General features: G+C 38.1%; 1 protein-coding gene across 4 annotated transcripts in view; it reads left to right on the top strand.

Annotated features, from left to right (window-relative positions):
- LOC140633748 (survival motor neuron protein) overlaps positions 1-20,681 on the top strand; it is a 41,297-nt gene that overhangs the window by 13,038 nt on the left and 7,578 nt on the right. For 3 of the 4 annotated variants that reach the window (XM_072826740.1, XM_072826741.1, XM_072826742.1), the window contains exons 3-8: positions 1,545-1,664; positions 3,044-3,244; positions 3,403-3,558; positions 5,772-5,861; positions 7,674-7,784; positions 15,334-15,384. In XM_072826740.1, coding sequence (XP_072682841.1) covers positions 1,545-1,664; positions 3,044-3,244; positions 3,403-3,558; positions 5,772-5,861; positions 7,674-7,784; positions 15,334-15,381 — 726 coding nt within the window. In that variant the 3' untranslated portion in view covers positions 15,382-15,384. Of the gene's footprint in view, positions 1-1,544; positions 1,665-3,043; positions 3,245-3,402; positions 3,559-5,771; positions 5,862-7,673; positions 7,785-15,333; positions 15,385-19,276; positions 19,446-20,681 lie in introns of all 4 variants that reach the window. The other variant, XR_012031342.1, reaches the window with a different exon arrangement.

Below are 20,681 nucleotides of genomic sequence, written 5' to 3'. Positions count from 1 at the left end.
AGAATGTTTACAACATATTATGCACCATTCTAAGTGCTTTACTTAAATTAATCCTCCCCAAATCCTGTGAGTTCATTATGAAGTCAAGTGTTCCTCATGGTAGGAATATACAATTCTTTTAGGGGATGAGTTCTGTTGTTGTGGCTCAAAAAAGACATTTACACAGTTGACCAGCGTCATCCCTTTCCTACCATGCGAGGTATTTAGTTTTTTGAGCATGATGCATGGACCATCAATAGTCCAAGAAAAGAGCATAATCTCATAGAGAGCACCAAGTAGAAAGTCCACTTCTTTCCCTCATGAGGTAAAGATCAAACCTGTATGTTATCCTTGAAGTGGAATTCAGATTTGTCAGTAATGCTTTTCTATATACCCTTAGAGTAGAAGCATGCTAATACAAGGTTCTGTAAAATGCAGATTAAAGTGGGTTTCAGCATTGGATGGAATTGACAATATTGCAGAGGGAAGTAGTCTGAGTAGAGGAAAAGATAGTTAATTTTTATTTATTTTTAAAGATTTACTTTTTCAGAAAGAGAGCAAACGAGCAGAGGGAAGGAAAAGGGGAAGGAGAGAAAGAATCCCAAGCAGACTCTATCCATGCTGAGGACAGAGCCTGATGTGGAACTCTATCTCACAACCCTGAGATCATGCCCAGAGCTGAAATCAAGAGTCAGATACTTAACCAATTAAGCCACCCAGGCACCCCGATAGTTTACTTTTAATTGTGTTAAGTTTAAAGTAAATGTAAAGATATGAAATTGGTATTTGGAGATGTTGGATTAATAAAGAAGAAATGACTGCTGGATAATAGTTTTAGAAGTCTGCTTATAGGGCAGCCAGGGTGGCTCAGCGGTTTAGCGCCACCTTCAGCCCAGGGTGTGGTCTTGGAGACCCAGGATCTAGTCCCAAGTCCCATGTTAAAAAAATGATTGTTGGGATCCCTGGGTGGCGCAGCGGTTTGGCGCCTGCCTTTGGCCTAGGGCGCGATCCTGGAGACCTAGGATCGATTCCCACGTCGGGCTCCCGGTGCATGGAGCCTGCTTCTCTCTGCCTGTGTCTCTACCTCTCTCTCTCTCTCTCTCTGTGTCTCTCATGAGTAAATAAATTAAATTTTAAAAAAAAGTCTGCTTATATAGAAGTTATAATAGTTGATAGGAATAGATGATCATAAGCAAATAAAGAAGGATGGACAGTTGTTTTGGGGAATGCCCAAGTTTAAGACTCAATCACAGAGGTAATAAAGTTTTGAAGTTCTGCATTGCTATATCATCCAAAATGTCATGAATTTCAAGACAATCAACAGAATATAATATTACAAAAAGGTTGAGAGTGAGGACTTGATTAAAAGGGTCCTTAGGGCTGCTGATCGGATATATGATTCCCTCCAGAATAGTTTCTGTAGCATGTGGGAAGATGAAAAGAGGAAATAGAGGCTGTCTGAATTGATGGGGCCTTGAGATCAGCTTGCAGTGACCGGATTATATTGTTACACTTCTTTCGTGTCTTACCCTTTAACATGTACCTTTCTATTCATGTTTTCATAGCATGCGCTAAAGAATGGTGACATTTCTGAAGCTTCAGATAAACCAAAAAGCACACCTAAAAGAAAGCCTGCTAAGAAGAATAAAAGCCAAAAAAAGAATGCTACCACAGCCCTGAAGCAGGTTATTTTTAAAACATTGAGTTTGAACTTCAAAGAATTTCTTGTTACTGTTTTTAATAATAGTGAAAATCTCTTTAACTTAAATGATTAGTATGATGTCTTCCATTGACATGTAATCATAGCATTTCTAAGATAGCTATTAAACTTTCTATAGTTTAGAAACATGCATGTTAATAAGAATATAATGAAGTAAGTGGGAATGATACATTGAAGATCGTATTTACTTTCTGTGAGGGGTGGGGTTGAGGAACCCAGTGCTATTTGGGAGGAGTAGCCTGAAACTCGGGCCTGAAACTGACTTGGCAGTGTTCTGCTTAAACTGATAGATGGCCATGCTTTTTTTTTTTTTTTCTTTTTTCCGTCAAAAACCATTAAACTAATATTCAGGAACCAAAAATCGGGGAGAATCTTTTGTTATTTAAAACACTAGACCGGGATCCCTGGGTGGCACAGCGGTTTAGCGGTTTAGCGCCTGCCTTTGGCCCAGGGCACCATCCTGGAGACCCGGGATCAAATCCCACGTCGGGCTCCTGGTGCATGGAGCCTGCTTCTCCCTCTGCCTGTGTCTCTGCCTCTCTCTCTCTCACTGTGTGCCTATCATAAATTAATTAATTAAAAAAATTAAAAAATAAAACACTAGACCTGGGCAGCCCTGGTGGCGCAGCGGTTTAGCGGTTTAGCGCCGCCTGCAGCCCAGGGTGTGACCCTGGAGACCTGGGATCGAGTCCCACCTTGGGCTCCCTGCATGGAGCCTGCCTCTCCCTCTCTCTCTCTCTCTCTCTCTCTCTCTCTCTCTCTCAATAAATAAATAAATAAATAAATAAATAAATAAATAAATATTTAAAAAAATAAAAATAAAACACTGGACCTGAAAGCTAAATATTTTGATGTCTCATCTGTTCCTTTAGTTTTATCATTACTAAGGGGGAAGAAAGGTAACTTTGATAAGCTCTCGCTATGTGCTGAACCAGAGTGTAGTACACTTTAGACACTTTCTCCCCTTTCTTTTCTTCACAGCAAATATATATGAGGTAGATTTTATTATAATTACTTAACAGATGAAAATGAGACCTAAAGAGATTAAGAAACTTATCCATGATTATAAAAATTGCAGAATTTGTATTTATGGCAAATATGTGGCATGAGTATGTAAACAATTATATTTATATGGGAAATTTAGATTTGTTTTTTTCTTTTTTTTTTTTTTTTTTTGATTTGTTTTTTTCTCCCAAGCCTTTTCGATTATGTCATTCTGCCTTCCAGATCAGTTAGCCAGAGACTGTCCCCTCCACAACCTGCTATACCCTACCTAAACAAGATTGCAGTTTATCCTCTTTAAAAGAGATATGTACATGTATATATCTTTGGTTTCTTTTTTAGTGGAAAGTTGGTGACAAATGTTCTGCTGTTTGGTCAGAAGACGGGTGCATTTACCCAGCTACCATTGCTTCAATTGATTTTAAGAGAGAAACCTGCGTTGTGGTTTATACTGGATATGGAAATAGGGAGGAGCAAAATGTGTCTGATCTACTTTCCCCAGCCTGTGAAGTAGCAAATAATGTAGAACAGGATACTCAGGAGGTAAGGATACAGAAGAAAAAAAAAAAAAAAAAAGAATTCTTAGAAGCCAAGAGGGCATGAGAAATTAAACAATTAGTTGTTAGTTTGATCTACTGAGCATTAATTTTTTTTAATGATACCTTTATAACAAGAATACGTCTATTTTTTTCTTTTTAAAGAATGAAAATGAAAGTCAAATTTCAACAGATGAAAGTGAGAACTCCTCCAGGTCTCCTGGAAATAAACCAAATAACATCAAGTCAAAAGCTGCTCCATGGAACTCTTTTCTCCCTCCACCACCCCCAATGTCAGGATCGGGACTGGGACCAGGAAAGGTAATTTCTACCCAGAAAAGGTTTCCCAGAAAATAGTTAATAATTCTAGAACTTAAAAAAAAAAAAAAAAACAATACTATATTAAATGAGTTTTAGCTTTTCTACGAAACTTTTGTAGTTTTTTGTAGGTATTCTAAATCTACACTTGAAAAAAAAATTTTTTTTAAGATTTTATTTATTTATTCATGAAACACACAGAAAGGCAGAGACACCGGCAGAGGGAGAAGCAGGCTCCATGCAGGGAGCCCAGTGTGGGACTCGATCCTGGGACTCTGGGGTCACGCCCTGAGCCAAAGGCGGATGCTCAACCACTGAGCCACCCAGGCATCCACACACTTGAAAATTCTTTACAAAGGAAATGAGATAGTAATTCAGAGTAGTTTATACTGAAAGACCTTCCTGACTTTTTTTTTTTTAAGATTTTATTTATTTATTCTTACTCTATGAGAGACACAGAGAGTGGCAGAGATACAGGCAGAGGATGAAGCAGGCTCCCTGTGGGGAGCCTGATGCAGGACTCCATCCCCAAACCCCAGGATCATGGCCTGAGCCAAAGGCAGATGCTCAACAGCTGAGCCACCCAGGTGTCCCTCCCAACTATTTTTTTATGGAGGATTGAGTATTAGACTAATAAATTTGTGAACTTAAGTTAGAAACTATTATGGTGTTTTACCGTCTAGGTGTTATACTCTAGTTCTCCACATCACTTCAGTAAGTGTATTAAAATTGGAAGAAAACACAATATTTACACCTAATATATAGATTAAATCCTTAGGTGCTCTCAGATTGTTTTATAGAGGAAAGTGTAAATATTGTTTTCCTTTATGGTTCTTTTGGTTTTAAGTAACAAAAGATTTTTAAGTTATATCATAGAACCCAAGTAGGTGTGTTTATACAGTTGTTTTGTATAAAGCATTGATTTCTTCCTGGCAGTGATAGTATTCAGACAGTAATAGTAATAAATAAAATTAAAAATCACAACTTATTAAAGCTTTTTCTGAAGATTTTCTGTGAGAAATTTTTTTTGTGTGTGTGAGAGATTTCTTATTAGATTTATACTATATTACAATTTCGAGAATGATTAAATTTCTTGGTTTATATATCATACTTCATTGGTTTCAGAGGGCTGATCTTTCTTATTAAATGAGGGATTTACTAATTTTTGTACAATATATGATTTACAGTAGTATATGTAACTCAAAGGATATCCATAAAAAGATTATACAGTTTAGGGCCTGGTTGGCTCAGTTGGTTAAGTATCTGCCTTTGGCTCAGGTCATAGTTCCAGGGTTCTGGGATCGAGCCCCACATCAGGCTCCCTGCTCAGCATGGAGCCTATGTCTCCCTCTCTTTCTGCCTGCAGCTCCCACTGCTTGTGTTCTCTCTGTGTGTCAAATAATTAAATCTTAAAAAAAAAAAAAAAGGATTATACAACTTAATTAGCAAAATTGTGAGGGGCTATAGTCTTTTTTTTTTTTTTCTATTTATTTATTTATTTTTTTTTTTTACGTTTTTATTTATTCATGACAGTCACAGAGAGAGAGAGAGAGGCAGAGACACAGGCAGAGGGAGAAGCAGGCTCCATGTACCGGGAGCCCGACGTGGGATTCGATCCCGGATCTCCAGGATTGTGCCCTGGGCCAAAGGCAGGCGCCAAACCGCTGCGCCACCCAGGGATCCCGCTATAGTCTTTTATGATTGAAATATCTTGCTAAATACCACTGTCTCTTATTTTTAAAAAAGGCGGGGGTTGGGGGGTACACCTGGGTGGCTCAGCGGTTGGGCTGCTGCCTTTGGCTCAGGTCGTGATCCTGGGATCTGGGATCAGGTCCTGCATCAGGCCTCCTACACGGAGCCTGCTTCTCTCTCTGCTTGTGTCTCTGCCTCTCTCTCTCTCAGTCTGTCTCTCTCATGAATAAATAAATAAATCTTTAAAATAAATAAATGAATAAGTAAATAAATACCGCTGTCTCTGATTTATGAGGTAATTAGGAATCTTTCTTATTTTGAACTACTTTCTGAATGTTTAGTATAGAAAGGAAATGAGGAAAATCTAGATTTGTAAGTCTTTACTATTTGATATATGAAACTATTTCATCTTTTTTGATATGTATATTATTCTGGGTGATTATTTGACTCTGTGGTATTGAATCTTTTTCCCCCTTTCATGTGTAAATTGGTAAATTAATCTTCCTTTGAAATTGTCTTTACAGCCTGGTGTAAAATTCAGTGGCCCACCACCACCTCCACCACCACCACACTTCCTATCATGCTGGCTGCCTCCATTTCCTTCTGGACCACCAGTAAGTGCAAAAGGATTCAGATTAAATTTTGCTTTCATATTTCATACATTCTTGGGGATTTAGCAGCACATAGGTTGTTGGGAAATGTCATTTTAGACTATCCCTATGGTCACATTCTAATGGGTAAAAATTTGAACTAAACATCAGGTTTTGGGATCCCTGGGTGGCGCAGCGGTTTGGCGCCTGCCTTTGGCCCAGGGCGCGATCCTGGAGACCCGGGATCGAATCCCACATCGGGCTCCCGGTGCATGGAGCCTGCTTCTCCCTCCGCCTGTGTCTCTGCCTCTCTCTCTCTCACTGTGTGCCTATCATAAATAAATAAAAAAAAAAAAAAAAAAAAAAAAAAAAAACATCAGGTTTTTGTTTTTAATGCCCGTCTGCTACCCAGACTCAGTCCTCTTATTGGCCCCAACTCTGAGGCCCATATTGCCTGCTTCCTTCCTCTCAGAAATTGTTTCCCATTCTGTACGAAGGTAACTCCTATTTGAAAGGATTTAATTACACCATAAATAAGGATTAATAGCGGGCAGCTGAGTGGCTCAGTGGCTAAATATCTGCCTTTGGCTCAGATCGTGATCCTGGGATCAAGTCCCATGTCAGGCTCCCACTGTGGAGCCTGCTTCTCCCTCTGCCTGTCTCTGCCTCTCTCTGTGTGTTGCTCATGAGTAAATAAAATCTTTTTTAAAAAAAGGATTAATAGTTTGCTCTTTCCAGATATGCTTGGATGTTAACTTCACATAGACTATTTGGCTATCTAATGGTAGACTTCTGGTTATAGTGATAGACTAGATATAAGATGCTTTGTGTTCCAGTGGGAGCAACACAGGACCTTTACTTAAAATGTTGTATGGGGAAAAAAAAATGTTGTATGGGTATTTTTCGAGTAAAACCATAAAAGTATATTTGTGACACATGGATGGCTCAGTCTGCTGGGCATCCGATTCTTGATTTTGGTTCAAGTCGCAATCTCAGGGTCGTGGGATTGAGCCCCTTCATGGGCTCCATGCTCAGTACAGAGTCTCCTTGAGATTCTCTCCTTCTCCATCTGCCCCTATGCCCACTCGCATGCATGTATATGCTCTTTATTTATTTGGAGAGAGAGAGAGAAATAAAATCTTGGGGGGGACAAAAGTATAATATTCTTGGTCTTTTACCCATAGCTTCGTAATGGAACGATAATAATTGAAAAATGAAAGTATCTAAACATTTTATGTGATCTGTTGTCTTTTGATTTTTTTTTTTTAAGATTTTATTTATTTATTGATGAAAGACACAGAGAGAGAGAGTGTGTGTGTAAGGCAGAGACACAGGCAGAGGGAGAAGCAGGCTCCATGCAGGGAGCCTGACGCGGGACTCCATCCTGGGTCTCCAGGATTAGACCCTGGACTGAAGGTGGCGCTAAACTGCTGAGCCAACCTGGCTGCCCTCTTATTCTTTCTTTGGAAAAAAAAAAAAAAAAGATTTTTATTATTCATGAGAGAGGCAGAGGCAGAGGGAAAAGCAGGTTCCCCATGGGGAGCCTGATATGGAACTCAGTCACAGGACCTGGGGATCACAACCTGAGCCAAAGGCAGATGCGCAACCACTGAGCCACCCAGGTGTCCCGATTCTAACTCATTTAAATTTTGTTGGGTCTTTTGTGTTGTTACTGGTTAGCTTTTTCAAAATGTCAGATTTTTTTTTTAAGTTTTAAGTAGGAAATGGCATGAAATGTAGGAAAAGATACCACTAATCCAGCATTCTCTATGTAAAATGGATGTCCAGACTTCAGTTGTTTATTGACTTTAGAATATTGACTTTCTCCATTTCCAGATAATTCCTCCACCACCTCCGATATGTCCAGATTCTCTTGATGATGCTGATGCTTTGGGAAGTATGTTAATCTCTTGGTACATGAGTGGCTATCATACTGGTTACTATATGGTAAGTGATCACTGAGCATCTTTTCTGACAGTCACATTGTGATTATGTGACTTTGTTTTGTTTGCTTGTTTGTTTTGACTTTGTGACTAAAAATGGTTTGTTAAGTTTGACAAATCCTAAGCGTTGAAAACTACCCCTGAGTTTAAAACTATACAGTTATTTAAGGCTTACATTATTCTTGTATTATACCTGCTAAGTGTAATTGTAGCGCATTTAAAATTTTTTCATTTTGTTATTTTGTGATTATACATTTTCTAATTTAATGATACTCTTTCTAAATTATTTTCCAATCTCATTAGTCTTTCTCTTTCAATTTGAAATAAAAATACATTGTAGGAGATAGAGAAAGAAGGACAAAGAGTGTGAGTTTCTGTGCATAGAGAAGGGTCTGAGGTGATAAAACCCAAACTGAACTTTAGGGACCGAAGCTCCAAACTTGTCCTTTTATACATCAATCTGTGGCAGACATGTTGTATTATGATTTAGCAGGAAATTTTTAGTTTTTTAAATTTAAAGTCAATAAGCTGGGGATCCCTGGGTGGCTCAGCTGTTTAGCGCCTGCCTTCGGCTCAGGGCGTGACCCCGGGGTCCCGGGATCGAGTCCCACATCAGGCTCCCTGTATGGAGCCTGCTTCTCCCTCTGCCTGTGTCTCTGCCTCTCTCTGTGTCTCTCATGAATAAATAAAATCTCTTAAAAAAATAAATACGTAAATAAAGTCAGTAAGTTTTTTTTTTTTTAGTAAGTTTTTATTTAAGGAATTTTACATGTGATTTTTTCCACTGCTAATCACCATACTTCCTCCAAAGTCAGAATCATAATCTTCAGAATAGCCCTTTTAGAAGGAACTTTTGTTCAGTCCACAGTTGTTGCTGTCAGTCTGGAGTTCTTTCAGCTGGGCTTCTTTGATCTCCACTTGAATATAGAAATACTTCATAAATTCCCTTCCAGTAACCAAGAAGTCAAATTGAAGGAAATACACTGATAGCTATTTTGTCAAGTGATCTAAAATTTTTATTCCTTAATTTTTTCTAATATTCAAAGTCTTACTACTTCTCTTTACTCCATGAGCCTAGCAGAAAATATTACAGGTCTCATTTTCACCACAGCAAGTATGGAAACATAATTTGTGTCTCAATGTAGCGACAATTTATAAATTTTTTAGAAGGAAGCTGTTGAATGAATGAATGAATGAATGAATGAATAAAAGGAAGCTGTTATACCATGCTGAGATTATGATATTGTAGGTACTTGAATTTATAATTAATTAATATGTAAAAGAAAATAAACAGGTAACTTAAATGTATTACCTGTACATGCTCCCATTAATACTGTTATTTAAAAGCTAATCTTGGGGCAGCCCGGGTGGCTCGGCGGTTTAGCGCCGCCTTCAGTCCAGGGCCTGGGCCTGGAGACCCGGGATCGAGTCCCATATCGAGCTCCTTGCGTGGGGCCTGCTTCTCCCTCTGCCTGTGTCTCTGCCTTTCTCCTCTGTCTCTCATGAATAAATGAATAAAATCTTTAAAAAAGTAAAAATAAAAAAAATAAAAGCTAATCTTGAGCTATTGTGTAACCTTGATATGTTTGTATTGTATGATGCAGTTCCCCTTTTAATGACCAAAAAGATAATGGAACGTGACAAATTAACAGTTTGTAATTTGAGACCAATCACTTAACTTGCTAAGCTTCCCTTATCTACACTTCACCTTTCCCTGCATGTATTTTTTTATTATGAAATACTTTGAACAGTATTTTGTAGGGGCACCTGGGTGGCACAGTTGGCTACGGAGCAGACTCTTGGTTTCACCTCAGATTGTAGTCTTGAGCCCTGCATCAGGCTCAGTGCAGGGTTTGCTTGGGATTCATTTGTTCTCTCTCTCTTTCCCTCTCTCCTCCTCCCTTCCCTCTCCCTCTCCCTCCGTCCCTCCCACCTCCTTCCTTTTCCTCTCTCTCCGCCCTTCCCCTCTGTGTTTGCTTGCACACACACTCTCACTTGCTCTGTCTCAAATAAATCTAAAAAAAATATATATATATATTATGTGTAATACATAAACTTTTGATGTAACTTGTGTTTACTTTTCAAAATTTTTTTTAAGATTTTATTTATTCATGAGAGACACACAGATTGAGAGAGAGAGAGAGAGAGGGAGAGAGGGAGAGAGAGAGGGAGAGACACAGGCAGAGGGAGAAGCAGGCTCCATGCAGGGAGCCTGACGTGGGACTTGATCCTGGGACTCTAGGATCACGCCCTGGACTGAAGGTGGCGCTAAACCGCTGAGCCACCCAGACTGTCCTACTTTACAGTTTTTTAAAAGGAGAGCTCTTTTACCCAGATGCACCATATTTTGACTTATTTCAGTTTCATATTTTGCATAGGTTCAGGTTTTATTTGGTCGTATTGTAAACTTTTTATTGAAATGTGTATGCAGAAAAGTGCATATAGGGCAGCGGTTTAATGCCGCCTTCAGCCCAGGGCCTGATCCTGGGGTCCTGGGATTAAGTCCCATGTCAGGCTTCCTGCATGGAGCCTGCTTCTCTCTGCCTGTGTCTCTCTGCCTGTGTCTCTGCCTCTCTCTCTCTCTATCTCATGAATAAAGAAATAAAATCTTTTTAAAAAAAAGAAAAGTGCATATATTAGAAGTGAACAGCTTGATTAAAAAGAATATTATCATAATCCTAAAGTTTCCTTATGTCTCCTAGTCATTACCAATCCCTTTCCCAAGGATAGCCATTTTCGTTTTTTGTTTTTTTTTTTAAGATTTTATTTATTTATTCATGAGAGACACAGAGAGAGAGGCAGAGACACAGGCAGAGGGAGAAGCAGGCTCCATGCAGGTAGCCTGATGTAGGACTCGATCCTGGAACTCTAGGATCATGCCCTGGGCTGAAGGCAGGTGCTAAAATGCTGAGCCACCCAGGGATCTCCATGAATATTCTGACTTCTAACGTCATAGATCAGTTTTGCCCTTCTTGGAACTTTTATACTTAGACTTACATATACAACTCCTTTGTGACTGGCTTATTTTGCTCAACACTTAGAGTAATACACGTTGTTTATAGTTATAGTTTTGTTGCATTCACCATAATCTATTTATTATTTTAACCATTGATGGACATTTGTATAATATCCATTTTGGAAAATATCCTCTGATTTTTTTTTTCTATTTAAGCTTTATTGAAATAGAGTTTACATGGCATACAATTCACCTTATAAAATGTACAGCTCAGTGATTTGGGTTTTTAGTATGTTCACAATTACAAAGCCATGACTACAGTCAGTTACAGAATGTCTTCATAATGTATCCTCCTCCCCTAAAAATACTAACACGTACTCTATTTTCCAACTTTGCCAGGCCTAGGCAATGACTGACCTATTTTCTCTGTGGACTTGCTTGTTGTAGACATTTTGAATAAATTATACCATATATAGTGCTTTGTGTTTGGCTTTTTTCACTTAACGTAATGTTTTCTAGATCCATCTGTGTTGCATCTGCAACAGGATTGAGTCCAGGGCCACATGTTATATTTTATTGTCCTCTGTCTGGAGTCTTTATTACATGGTTTATTTTTTTTTATATTGTTCTCATACCGTTTACTTTGTTTTATATCTTTAAAGAATATATGTATTTCTTAATCATAAATGATACATGAACACATTACCTTCTAAAAATTGCACAAATTAGGTATGCCTGAGTGGTTCAGTGGTTGGACGTCTCCCTTCGGCTCAGGGCATGATCCCGGAGTTCTGGGATTGAGTTCCACATCGGGCTACCTGTGGGGAGCCTGCTTCCCCCTCTGCCTCTGTGCCTTCTCTCTGTGTCTCTCATGAATGAATAAATAAAGTCATTTAAAAATTGCACAAATTACGCCACCTGGGTAGATCAGTTGGTTAAGTGTCTGCCTTCGGTGCAGGTCATGATCCCAGGGTCCTGGGATGGCATCGCACATTGGGCTCCCTGCTCATTGCGGAGTCTGTTTCTCCCTCTGCCCTTACCCCCCTTCCTTGTGATAGCTCTCTTTCTCAAATAAATCTTTTTTTTTTTTTTTAAGATTTTATTTATTTATTCATGAGAGGCAGAGAGAGAGGCAGAGACACAGGCAGAGGAAGAAGCAGGCTCCATGCAGGGAGCCCGATGTGGGACTCAATCCCCGGTCTCCAGGATCACGCCCTGAACCGAAGGCAGACACTCAACCACTGAACCACCCAGGCATCCCTGTATACATCTTTTTTAATAAATAAATTTTTTATATTTCACAAATTACAAATAAGACAAAAATCCCATTGGTGACCAAAGCCAGTCCCACTTCCTACCCTTTTCCATAGGTCACCACTAAAATTAGTTTGCTCTATAGCCTATCAAATCTATTTCTCTGTCTTCAAGTATGTATGAGTGGTGTTAGAAAATGTATTGTTTATGTTCCTCTCTCTTTATATAAAGACATCTTATGAGGCACCTGGATGGCTCAGTTGGTTGAGCATCCAACCCTTATTTGGGCTCAGGTCATGATTCACGTTTGTAAGATTGAGTCCTTGCTCTGCACTTAGTGGGGAGCCTGCTTCTCCTTCTCCTTTTAGTATCTGAGATAGTGCCTGATTCCTATTATGTCTGGTTCAGAGAAAGTTCATAGTTAGCTGAATGCTGAACACTAGCAAGCTTTTCCTCTGATAATTAGATAAACATTTTTATATATGAAACTTCTTATAGATTATTTCCTTTTGATATCTAGAAGTACTGTTATTTCATCAAAAAGTATAAACATTGGGCAGCTCCGGTGGTGCAGTGGCACCTTCAGTCCAGGGCGTGATCCTGGAGACCCGAGATCGAGTCCCATGTCAGGCTTCCTGCATGGAGCCTGTTTCTCCCTCTGCCTGTGCCTCTGCCTCTCTCTCTCTGAATAAATAGATCTTAAAAAAAAAAAAAAAAAAACTATAAACATTTTAATAGCTTTTGAGATGGCTGACTGGCTTTCCATGATTATTTCCACATGTATTGACATTTCAAAATAGGTATTTTCCCATAGCTTTAAACTGTTACGGTCTTATTTTCTATTTTGATAGATCTAGCAACCGTTAAAATATATGAGTGTACTAACCTTTTTATTTTTTTTTTAAGAGATTTATTTATTTGTTTGGGGAGAGGCGCCTAGGTGGCTCAGTTGGTTAAGCATCTGCCTTCAGCTTAGGTCATGATCTCGGTCCTGGAATAGAGCCTCTCCCTCTGCTCATGCTCGCGTGCTCTCTCTCTCTCAAATAAATAAAAATTTAAAAAATGAGAGTAGAGGGGGAGAGAGAATATCAAGCAGACTTCTCCCTGAGCATAGAGTCCAATGCAGGGCTCAGTGTCCTGTCATCTTGAGATCATGACCTGAGCCAAAATCAGTCGGACACTTACCGACTAAGTCACCCAGGCTTCCCAACATTTTGAATATATTTAACTTGAAGTATGGCATGAATGAAAATTAGACTTGGTTAAATTATATTTTTAAGCACCGTTATGTCAAGTACTTAATTGTACTATTATTAAAACCTAGCAGATTTTTTTCTAGATGTTTAACTATGATAACCATTAAATTGCAGATGTTATAGGTTTTTTTTCATGAGTTCAAGCAACACTTGGGAATACAACCTTGTCCAGAATATTTGCCACAAAATAAGGACCAATCTATGACTAATTGTTCCTAAGAAAAGATCTTTACCTTTAGGAGTATTATTGGGGTGCCTGGCTTAGTTGGTTAAGTGTCTGCCTTCCACTCAGGTCATGTCCCAGGGTCCTGCATCAGGCTCTATACTCAGCATGGAATCTGCTTGTCCCTCTCCCTCAGTGCCCTCCCCGCCCCCCAGCTTGTGCTTTCTCAAAGAAATAAATACAATCTTTAAAAATAAAAATGCCATGGGGTACCTGGGTGACTCAATGTGTTATGTGTCTGCCTTCACTTGGGTTATCATCCTGGGGTCCTAGGATCGAGTCCCTAGGTTTGAACAGGGAGCCTGCTTCTCCCTTTCCTCTGCCTGTAGCTCCCCCTGCTTGTGCTCTCTCACCCACGTGCAAACTCTCTCTCCATCAAATAAATAAAATCTTTAAAAAATAAAAATAAGGGGCACCTAGGTGGCTTAGTCAGTTAAGCGTCTGCCTTTACCTCAGGTCATGCTTCTTGGGGAGCCAGGCTCTCCCTCTGTCTCCCTCTCTCTTTGTCTCTCATGAATAAATAAATAAAATATTTTTTAAAAAGAAAATAAGGCATCCCTGGGTGGCTCAGCGATTTAACGCCACCTTCAGCCCAGGGTGTGATCCTGGAGACCTAGGATCGAGTCCCACGTCGGGCTCCCTACATGGAGCCTGCTTCTTCCTCTGCCTGTGTCTCAGCCTCTCTGTGTGTGTGTCTCTCTTGTGAATAAATAAATAAAATCTTTTTTAAATTTTTTAAATTAAATTAAAATTAAAAAATAAAGCAGCCAGTGCTCATTATGTTTTCTAACAGCTTAAATATCTTTTACCCACCATTGCCTTCAGCTAGTTTTGTTTTGTTTTGGTACAAAAAGGTGGTTTTATTAAAGCCCAGAGAACAGGACCCATGGGGGAGCCTTGGGCCTTACTACCTTCCCAGCTTGATACAGGGCTCAATCTCATGACCCTGAGATCATCATAACCTGAGCCGAAATTAAGGGTTGGACACTCAGCTGACTGAGAGTCACCCAGGCACTCTTCAGCAAGCAGTACTTAACCATTGCTTTACAGAATCACGTGCCAGACAACTTTTGCGTTAGCAACCTGTTCCCAGTAAAGCAGCCAGGTAAGATTTGGGTCCACCTCTTAACCTCTAGAAATCTAGAAATCCAAGCAGAATACAAGTGACTTAAGAGTAACAAAATAGGCTATAACTTGGATACTTATTAAGAACAAATTATTTTTAATATATCTTATAGCCTCTAAGGTATAGATTAATAGTAAAGTGGGAAGCTCATAGGAGACCTGGAAGCTAGAAGAGAGGAATAGGACATTTGGATCAGGTCTGACCAGGTAAAACAAATATTTGAGTGCTGATCTTGCTTTTTTTTTTTTTTTTTTTTTTAAGATTTTATTTATTTCTTCATGAGAGACACAGAGGGAGAAGCAGGCTCCCTGCGGGGAGCCCGATGAGGGACTCCATCCCAGGATCCCGGGATCATGCCCTGAGCCGAAGGCAGACACTCAAACACTGAGCCACACAGATGTCCTGCTTTTTTTTCATTTCTAAACTGTTGTTTCGTATGTAGTATTCTCCAATGGCTTTATTTTAGTAAACAAGTATGATGCAGTGTGTATTTTACTTGACAGAATTAGTAAGTTGACTCAGGAACTTCATGGGACTATGTGAAAGAAAATTTCTTAATTACAGGCCAATTGTTAGCTCTGGAATCACTTTTGAAGTACATTTGAAGGCTGTTAACTTATTTTCTGATAATACTTTGTTAAATAGAGTTAGTAAAATGTCATATGAACAAAGTGTTTATTTACATCTGTATAATATGTGTATACTATTGTTTTAAATTCCTTTATGTTGCCTTTACAGGGTTTCAAACAAAACCAAAAAGAAGGAAGGTGCTCACACTTCAATTAAGGAGTAAGTCTACCATCATTATAAAAGTGAATCTTTCATATAAGTTTCACAGTTTGTGGAAAACATGTTTAAAAATTGAAGTGTTAAAAAATGGAGAAGTTAATAAGAAAACTTAAATACATTTTTAATTAAAGTACATTTAACATACAGTGTTATATTAGTGTCAGGTGTAAAACAGTGATTCAACAATTGTACACACTGTTCAGTGCTCATCACAGGTTCAGTCATTTCACCCATGGCCTTATCAACCACCCCCCTGTCAACCACAAGTTTGCTTTCTATATTTAAGAGTCTGTTTTAGGGCACCTGGGTGGCACAGTCCGTTAAGCGTCTGACTCATGGTTTAGACTCAGGTCATCATCTCAGGGTCAGGATTGTGAGATCGAGCCCCATGTCTAGCTCTGTTCAGTGCACAGTCTGCTTGAGTTTCTCTTTGTCCCTCTTCCCCTCTTGCTCATGTGTTCGCTCTCTTATTCTCTCTAAACTAAATAAATCTTTTTTTTTTAAGTGGGGTTTTTTGTTTCCTTTTTTCTTTGATCATTGGTTTTGTTTCTTGAATTCCACATATGAGTGAAATCATATGGTATTTATCTTTCTCCAACTGACTTATTTCAGTTATTCTCATTACACTCTCTACATCCATCATTATTGTCTCAAATGGTGAAATCTTTTATGTCCAAGTAATATTCCATTGTGTGTGTGTATGTATGCACCACATCATCTTTATGCCTTTGCGTATCAATGAACAGTTGAGGTGCTTCCATATCTTGACTGCTGTAGGTAATGCTGTAATATACATAGGGATGCATATATCTTTTTGAATCAGTGTTTTCATTTTCTTTGGGTTACCACCTACCGGTGGACTTACTGAATCATGTGATAATTCCATTTTTAATTTTTTGAGGAATGTCCATACCGTTTTCCATAGTGGCTGTATCAGTTTGCAGTGCCAACAACAGTGCATGGGGGTTCCTTTTTCTCCACATCCATACCAGTATTTGTTATTTCTTGTGTTTTTTATTTTAGCCATTCTAACTGCTATGAGGTGTATCTCATTCTGGTTTTGAAATGCATTTCCCTGATGATTAGTGATGTTGAGCATCTTTTCATTTGTCTGTTGACTATCTTTATGTCTTCCTGTCATCTTATCATTTTTCAACTGGATTGTTTGATTTGTGTGTGTGTTGAGTTGTACACATTCTTTATATATTTTGGATATTAACCCTTAATCAAATATATCATTTGCAAATATCTTCTCCCATTCAGTAGGTTTCCTTTTTGTTTTGTTGGGTTTCTTTCACTGTGCAAAACCTTTTTATTTTGCTGTAATCTGAGTAGTTTATTTTTGTTTTTCTTTGCCTTACCAAAGGAGACATATCTAGAAAAATGTTTCTATAACCTAATGTCAGAGTGATTTCTGCCTTTGTTTTCTTCTAGGAATTTTATGGTTCAGGTCTCACATTTAGGTGTTTAATTCGTGTTGAGTTTATTTTTGTGTATAGTATAATTCTTCAGTTTCATTCTTCTGTATATAGCTGTCCAATTTTCCCAATACCATTTTCCCAATACCATTTGTTCAAGAGATTGACTTTTCTCCATTGTATATTATTGCCTCCTCTGTCAAATAATAATTTCCATGTAAGTGTGGGCTTATTTCTGGTTTCTCAGTTCTGTTCCATTGACATTGGTGTTTTGTTTGTGTGCCAGTACAGTACTGTTTAGATCAGTACAGCTTTGTAGTCTGTTTTGAAATCTGAGATTGTGATGCCTCCAGTTTGATTTGTCTTTTTCAAGATTGCTTTAACTATTCAAGGTCTATTGTGTTTCCATACAAATTTTAGGATTATTTGTTATAGTTCTGTGGATGATGCTATATATTTTGATAATTATGTTTATAGATTGCTTTGGGTAGTGTAGACATTTAATATTCCCCCAGTCCAAAAAATATATATATATATATATATTCCCCCAGTCCATGAGCATGGATCATTTGCGTGATCTTCAATTTCTTTCATCGGTTTTTTATAGTTTATGGTGTACAGATCTATTTAATCCCCTTGGTTAATTTTATTCTTAAGGGTTTTATTGATTTTGGTGCAGTCGTAAATGGGATTGTTTCTTATTTTGTATTTCTGCTAGCTTATTATTACCATATAGAAATGCAACAGATTTCTGTCATTGATTTTGTATTCTGTGACTACTGAATTCATTTATAAATCCTGGTAGTTTTGTGATGTAGTCTTTAGGGTTTTCTATATTTAGTAGTATTAAATACATTTTGATGTCAAAACAATTTGATAAAAAGTTGATCTACATTCTCTCATGATGTCAAAGTATCATCTTAGCAAATAGTGGTTTGGAAAGAAAAACATCTTTATGGTAGAGAGATCCTTAGAATTAGCGATGAGATTGCACCACTGTGGTGGGGCAGCCAGACTTGGTTTTTATTTGTGATTCAGTATGAAATAGACTGAATTATCTATGAAGTGTTTTGATCAAAAGAGTTTAAGTGGAATTTAATCGAATCTAGGGAAAAGATCTACTTTTCCTTTCACTGGAAATAATTGGGGATAGAACCACATTTGTTTCATTAAATAAAATAAGATAATTATTGCTAATTTTACAAGCTATGATGAGGGTGTTGTAATTTATAAAAGTATTTTATAAGTAATATAAAAGTAATTTATAAAAGTAATTTATATACTCAAGTATTTATAAGTGAAGTGTTACAATGTCTTGAATATCTTTTTAAATGGTTTAGCAAAATGTATGTGAATGTGCAGGAAGCATATATGACTGTTGAATCTTTGTGCTGTGCACATGGGTGTTCATTGTCCTATTTTTTCTGCTTTCTGTGTTTGAAAAGTATGTAAGAAAAAAAAAGAAAAGAAAAGTATGTAAGAAAAATGTTCAGTGTTTTAAATTAGTAAAAGCTGTGTGTCTATCATTGCATTCCTTTTTCACAGATTATCTTACGCTTTCAGTCCATATTCATCTATATTTTATACAGATGTCATCATAGCATTTTGTGCACACGTTTATATCCTCACTTAACATGACATTTTAATGTTTTTTACATGTTATTTCTGTTGGATTGTTTGCCTACACGTTATGCCGCTGTTTGTTTAGTTAGTAGTTTTTAGCATTCTGGATAACGTTGCAGTGGGTACTTTTTTATATGTGATTCTGTTCTTTCATAGCCTTCCGGTAAATGTCTGTTGGGACTATGTAATGGAAGATTGTAGACATTATGGTTCCTGATGGATATTTCCATGTTGCTTGAGAAGCAGATTTTGAAAAATATTTTTTAAGTTTTAAAACAAGCATTGCATTCCTGGGAGGAGTATTTTTAAAATTACATAAATCATCATACTTAAAAACATAATTACCCAGGGGCACTTGGCTGGCTTAGTTGGTAGAGCATGTGACTCTTGATCATGGGGTTGTGAGTTCGAGCCCCATGTTGAGTATAGAGATTACTTAAAAATAAAATCTTAAAAAAAAAAAATTTTAAGGATAGTTACCCATAATTCATTCTTTGATTAAAGGCGTTTTCATTGAGTTGAAGTTCTTTAGCTAGGTTATTCAGCCAAGTCTAAAGAGGTAAATGGCAAAATTAGGGCCTAAATGGGCTAAAATGTTCCAGGCAGAGATTGTATAAAGCCAGACCGACCAGTAGGTCATTGTATTTCAAGGCCTAAGTGGATCTACTGTCATTTCCCTGTTCCTCATGTCACTTGGCCTCCTTATTATCCACCCCCATCCATGGTAATTTCCTCCCTTTGAGTCTGCTCTCTAGTTATTTCTGTTATTATTTATGCATGCGTCTTTCCTCTATCATTAGAGGCAAGGCACTACATCTTAGTCTTAATTATTTCTTTGATATCTGGCACAGGTTCTTCAAGTCTAGGATGGGCTTAGAGCATAGACAAGAGGATGTCATAGGAAAGAGGAAATGAGGGAAGCCTGAGTGACTCAGTGTTTGAGCATCTGCCTTCGATTCAGGCGTGATCCTGGGGTCTTGGGATTGAGTCCCACATCAGGCTCCCCACAGGGCCACCCAGGTATCCCTTAAGTTTATTCTGTAGAGATCACTGTATGCTGTCATATTGCTTTCCCCAAAGAATAAACTAGTTAATAATGCCTTTATTCTTCCCACTTATCTAATTGCTAGAATATCTGTTTGTTATCATTTAAGAGTTATTTCTTTTTCCATTGTTATTTATAAAATACATGATCTAAAGTAGTTTGAATCTATTTTTGAACATATTACAGGTTTTCCCCAATACCTGAAAGTAGAGCATTTCTGTGAAACCTTTCATGATCTGAAATGGCATAAAGCCAAGAAGCAATTACCATTTACCATTACTTTAAATGGAAAATTTTTTAGTATCCCAAATGACAAAAATAACCACTCAGGATTTTCTGGTATCTTAGTACACAACTTGCTATCGGATGCACAGACTAAATGGAGCGCGGATGCTCACAGTTCATAAATACAGCAGCTGGATGCTGACTGAGATGCCGGGGAAGGAGCCTGGCAGTGCCTCTAGAACAGCCTCTACAAAACACACGCCAAACATGATTTTTGTTTTTTGCCTTTTTCACAAAAACGTAAATCCTCTTTGGATTTCTTTTGGTTAGTGAAAACAGGTGCTACTAGTGTAGGTCTTCAGTACAAAGCGGAGTGGCCTACCACAAACTTTTGAAAAGCATGGAGATACTTGTATTCAGTTTATTCTTTTAATTATTACTATTTTTTAAACTACATTGTTGGGGCGCCTGGGTCTCTTAGTTAGGCCTCCAACTCTTGATTTCGGCTCAAGTCATGATTTTGGGGCCATGGGGATGAGCTCTGCTCTCAACATGGTCCGCTTGTCCTTCTCCTTCTGCTCTTCCTCCAGCTCATGCACTCTGCACATGTGCTCGCGCGCGCACGCTCTCTCTCTCTCTCATTGTGTCTCTGAAATAAATAAAAAACTACATCATTGCTTGTTATGTTGAGCAATTTGATAGGAAGATATGTGTAAATGAAGAACAGTGCAGAAATATATTAGGCTACCTGCCATTTATGTAAGTAAATGTTTGTATACATATACATGTGTGCATTGATGGTTACCTCAAGGTGATACTCAAAGTAGCTCTGAAGTGGGACTAAAGGGTACATATGCAAGGGACATTTCACAGCATACCCTTCGAAGTTTTGTGTTTGTATGTATGTGTGTGCTGTGTATGTTTAGTGAGAGTAAAAATAAATGATACGTAGTTGAAATAAATCTAAGATGTTTCTATCATCACAT

Source organism: Canis lupus, chromosome 5, assembly GCF_048164855.1.
Source record: "Canis lupus baileyi chromosome 5, mCanLup2.hap1, whole genome shotgun sequence".
Classification (NCBI taxonomy): Eukaryota; Metazoa; Chordata; class Mammalia; order Carnivora; family Canidae; genus Canis; species Canis lupus.
Note: the sequence above shows the minus strand (reverse complement) of the source record. Positions and strands in the feature narration are given on the sequence as shown.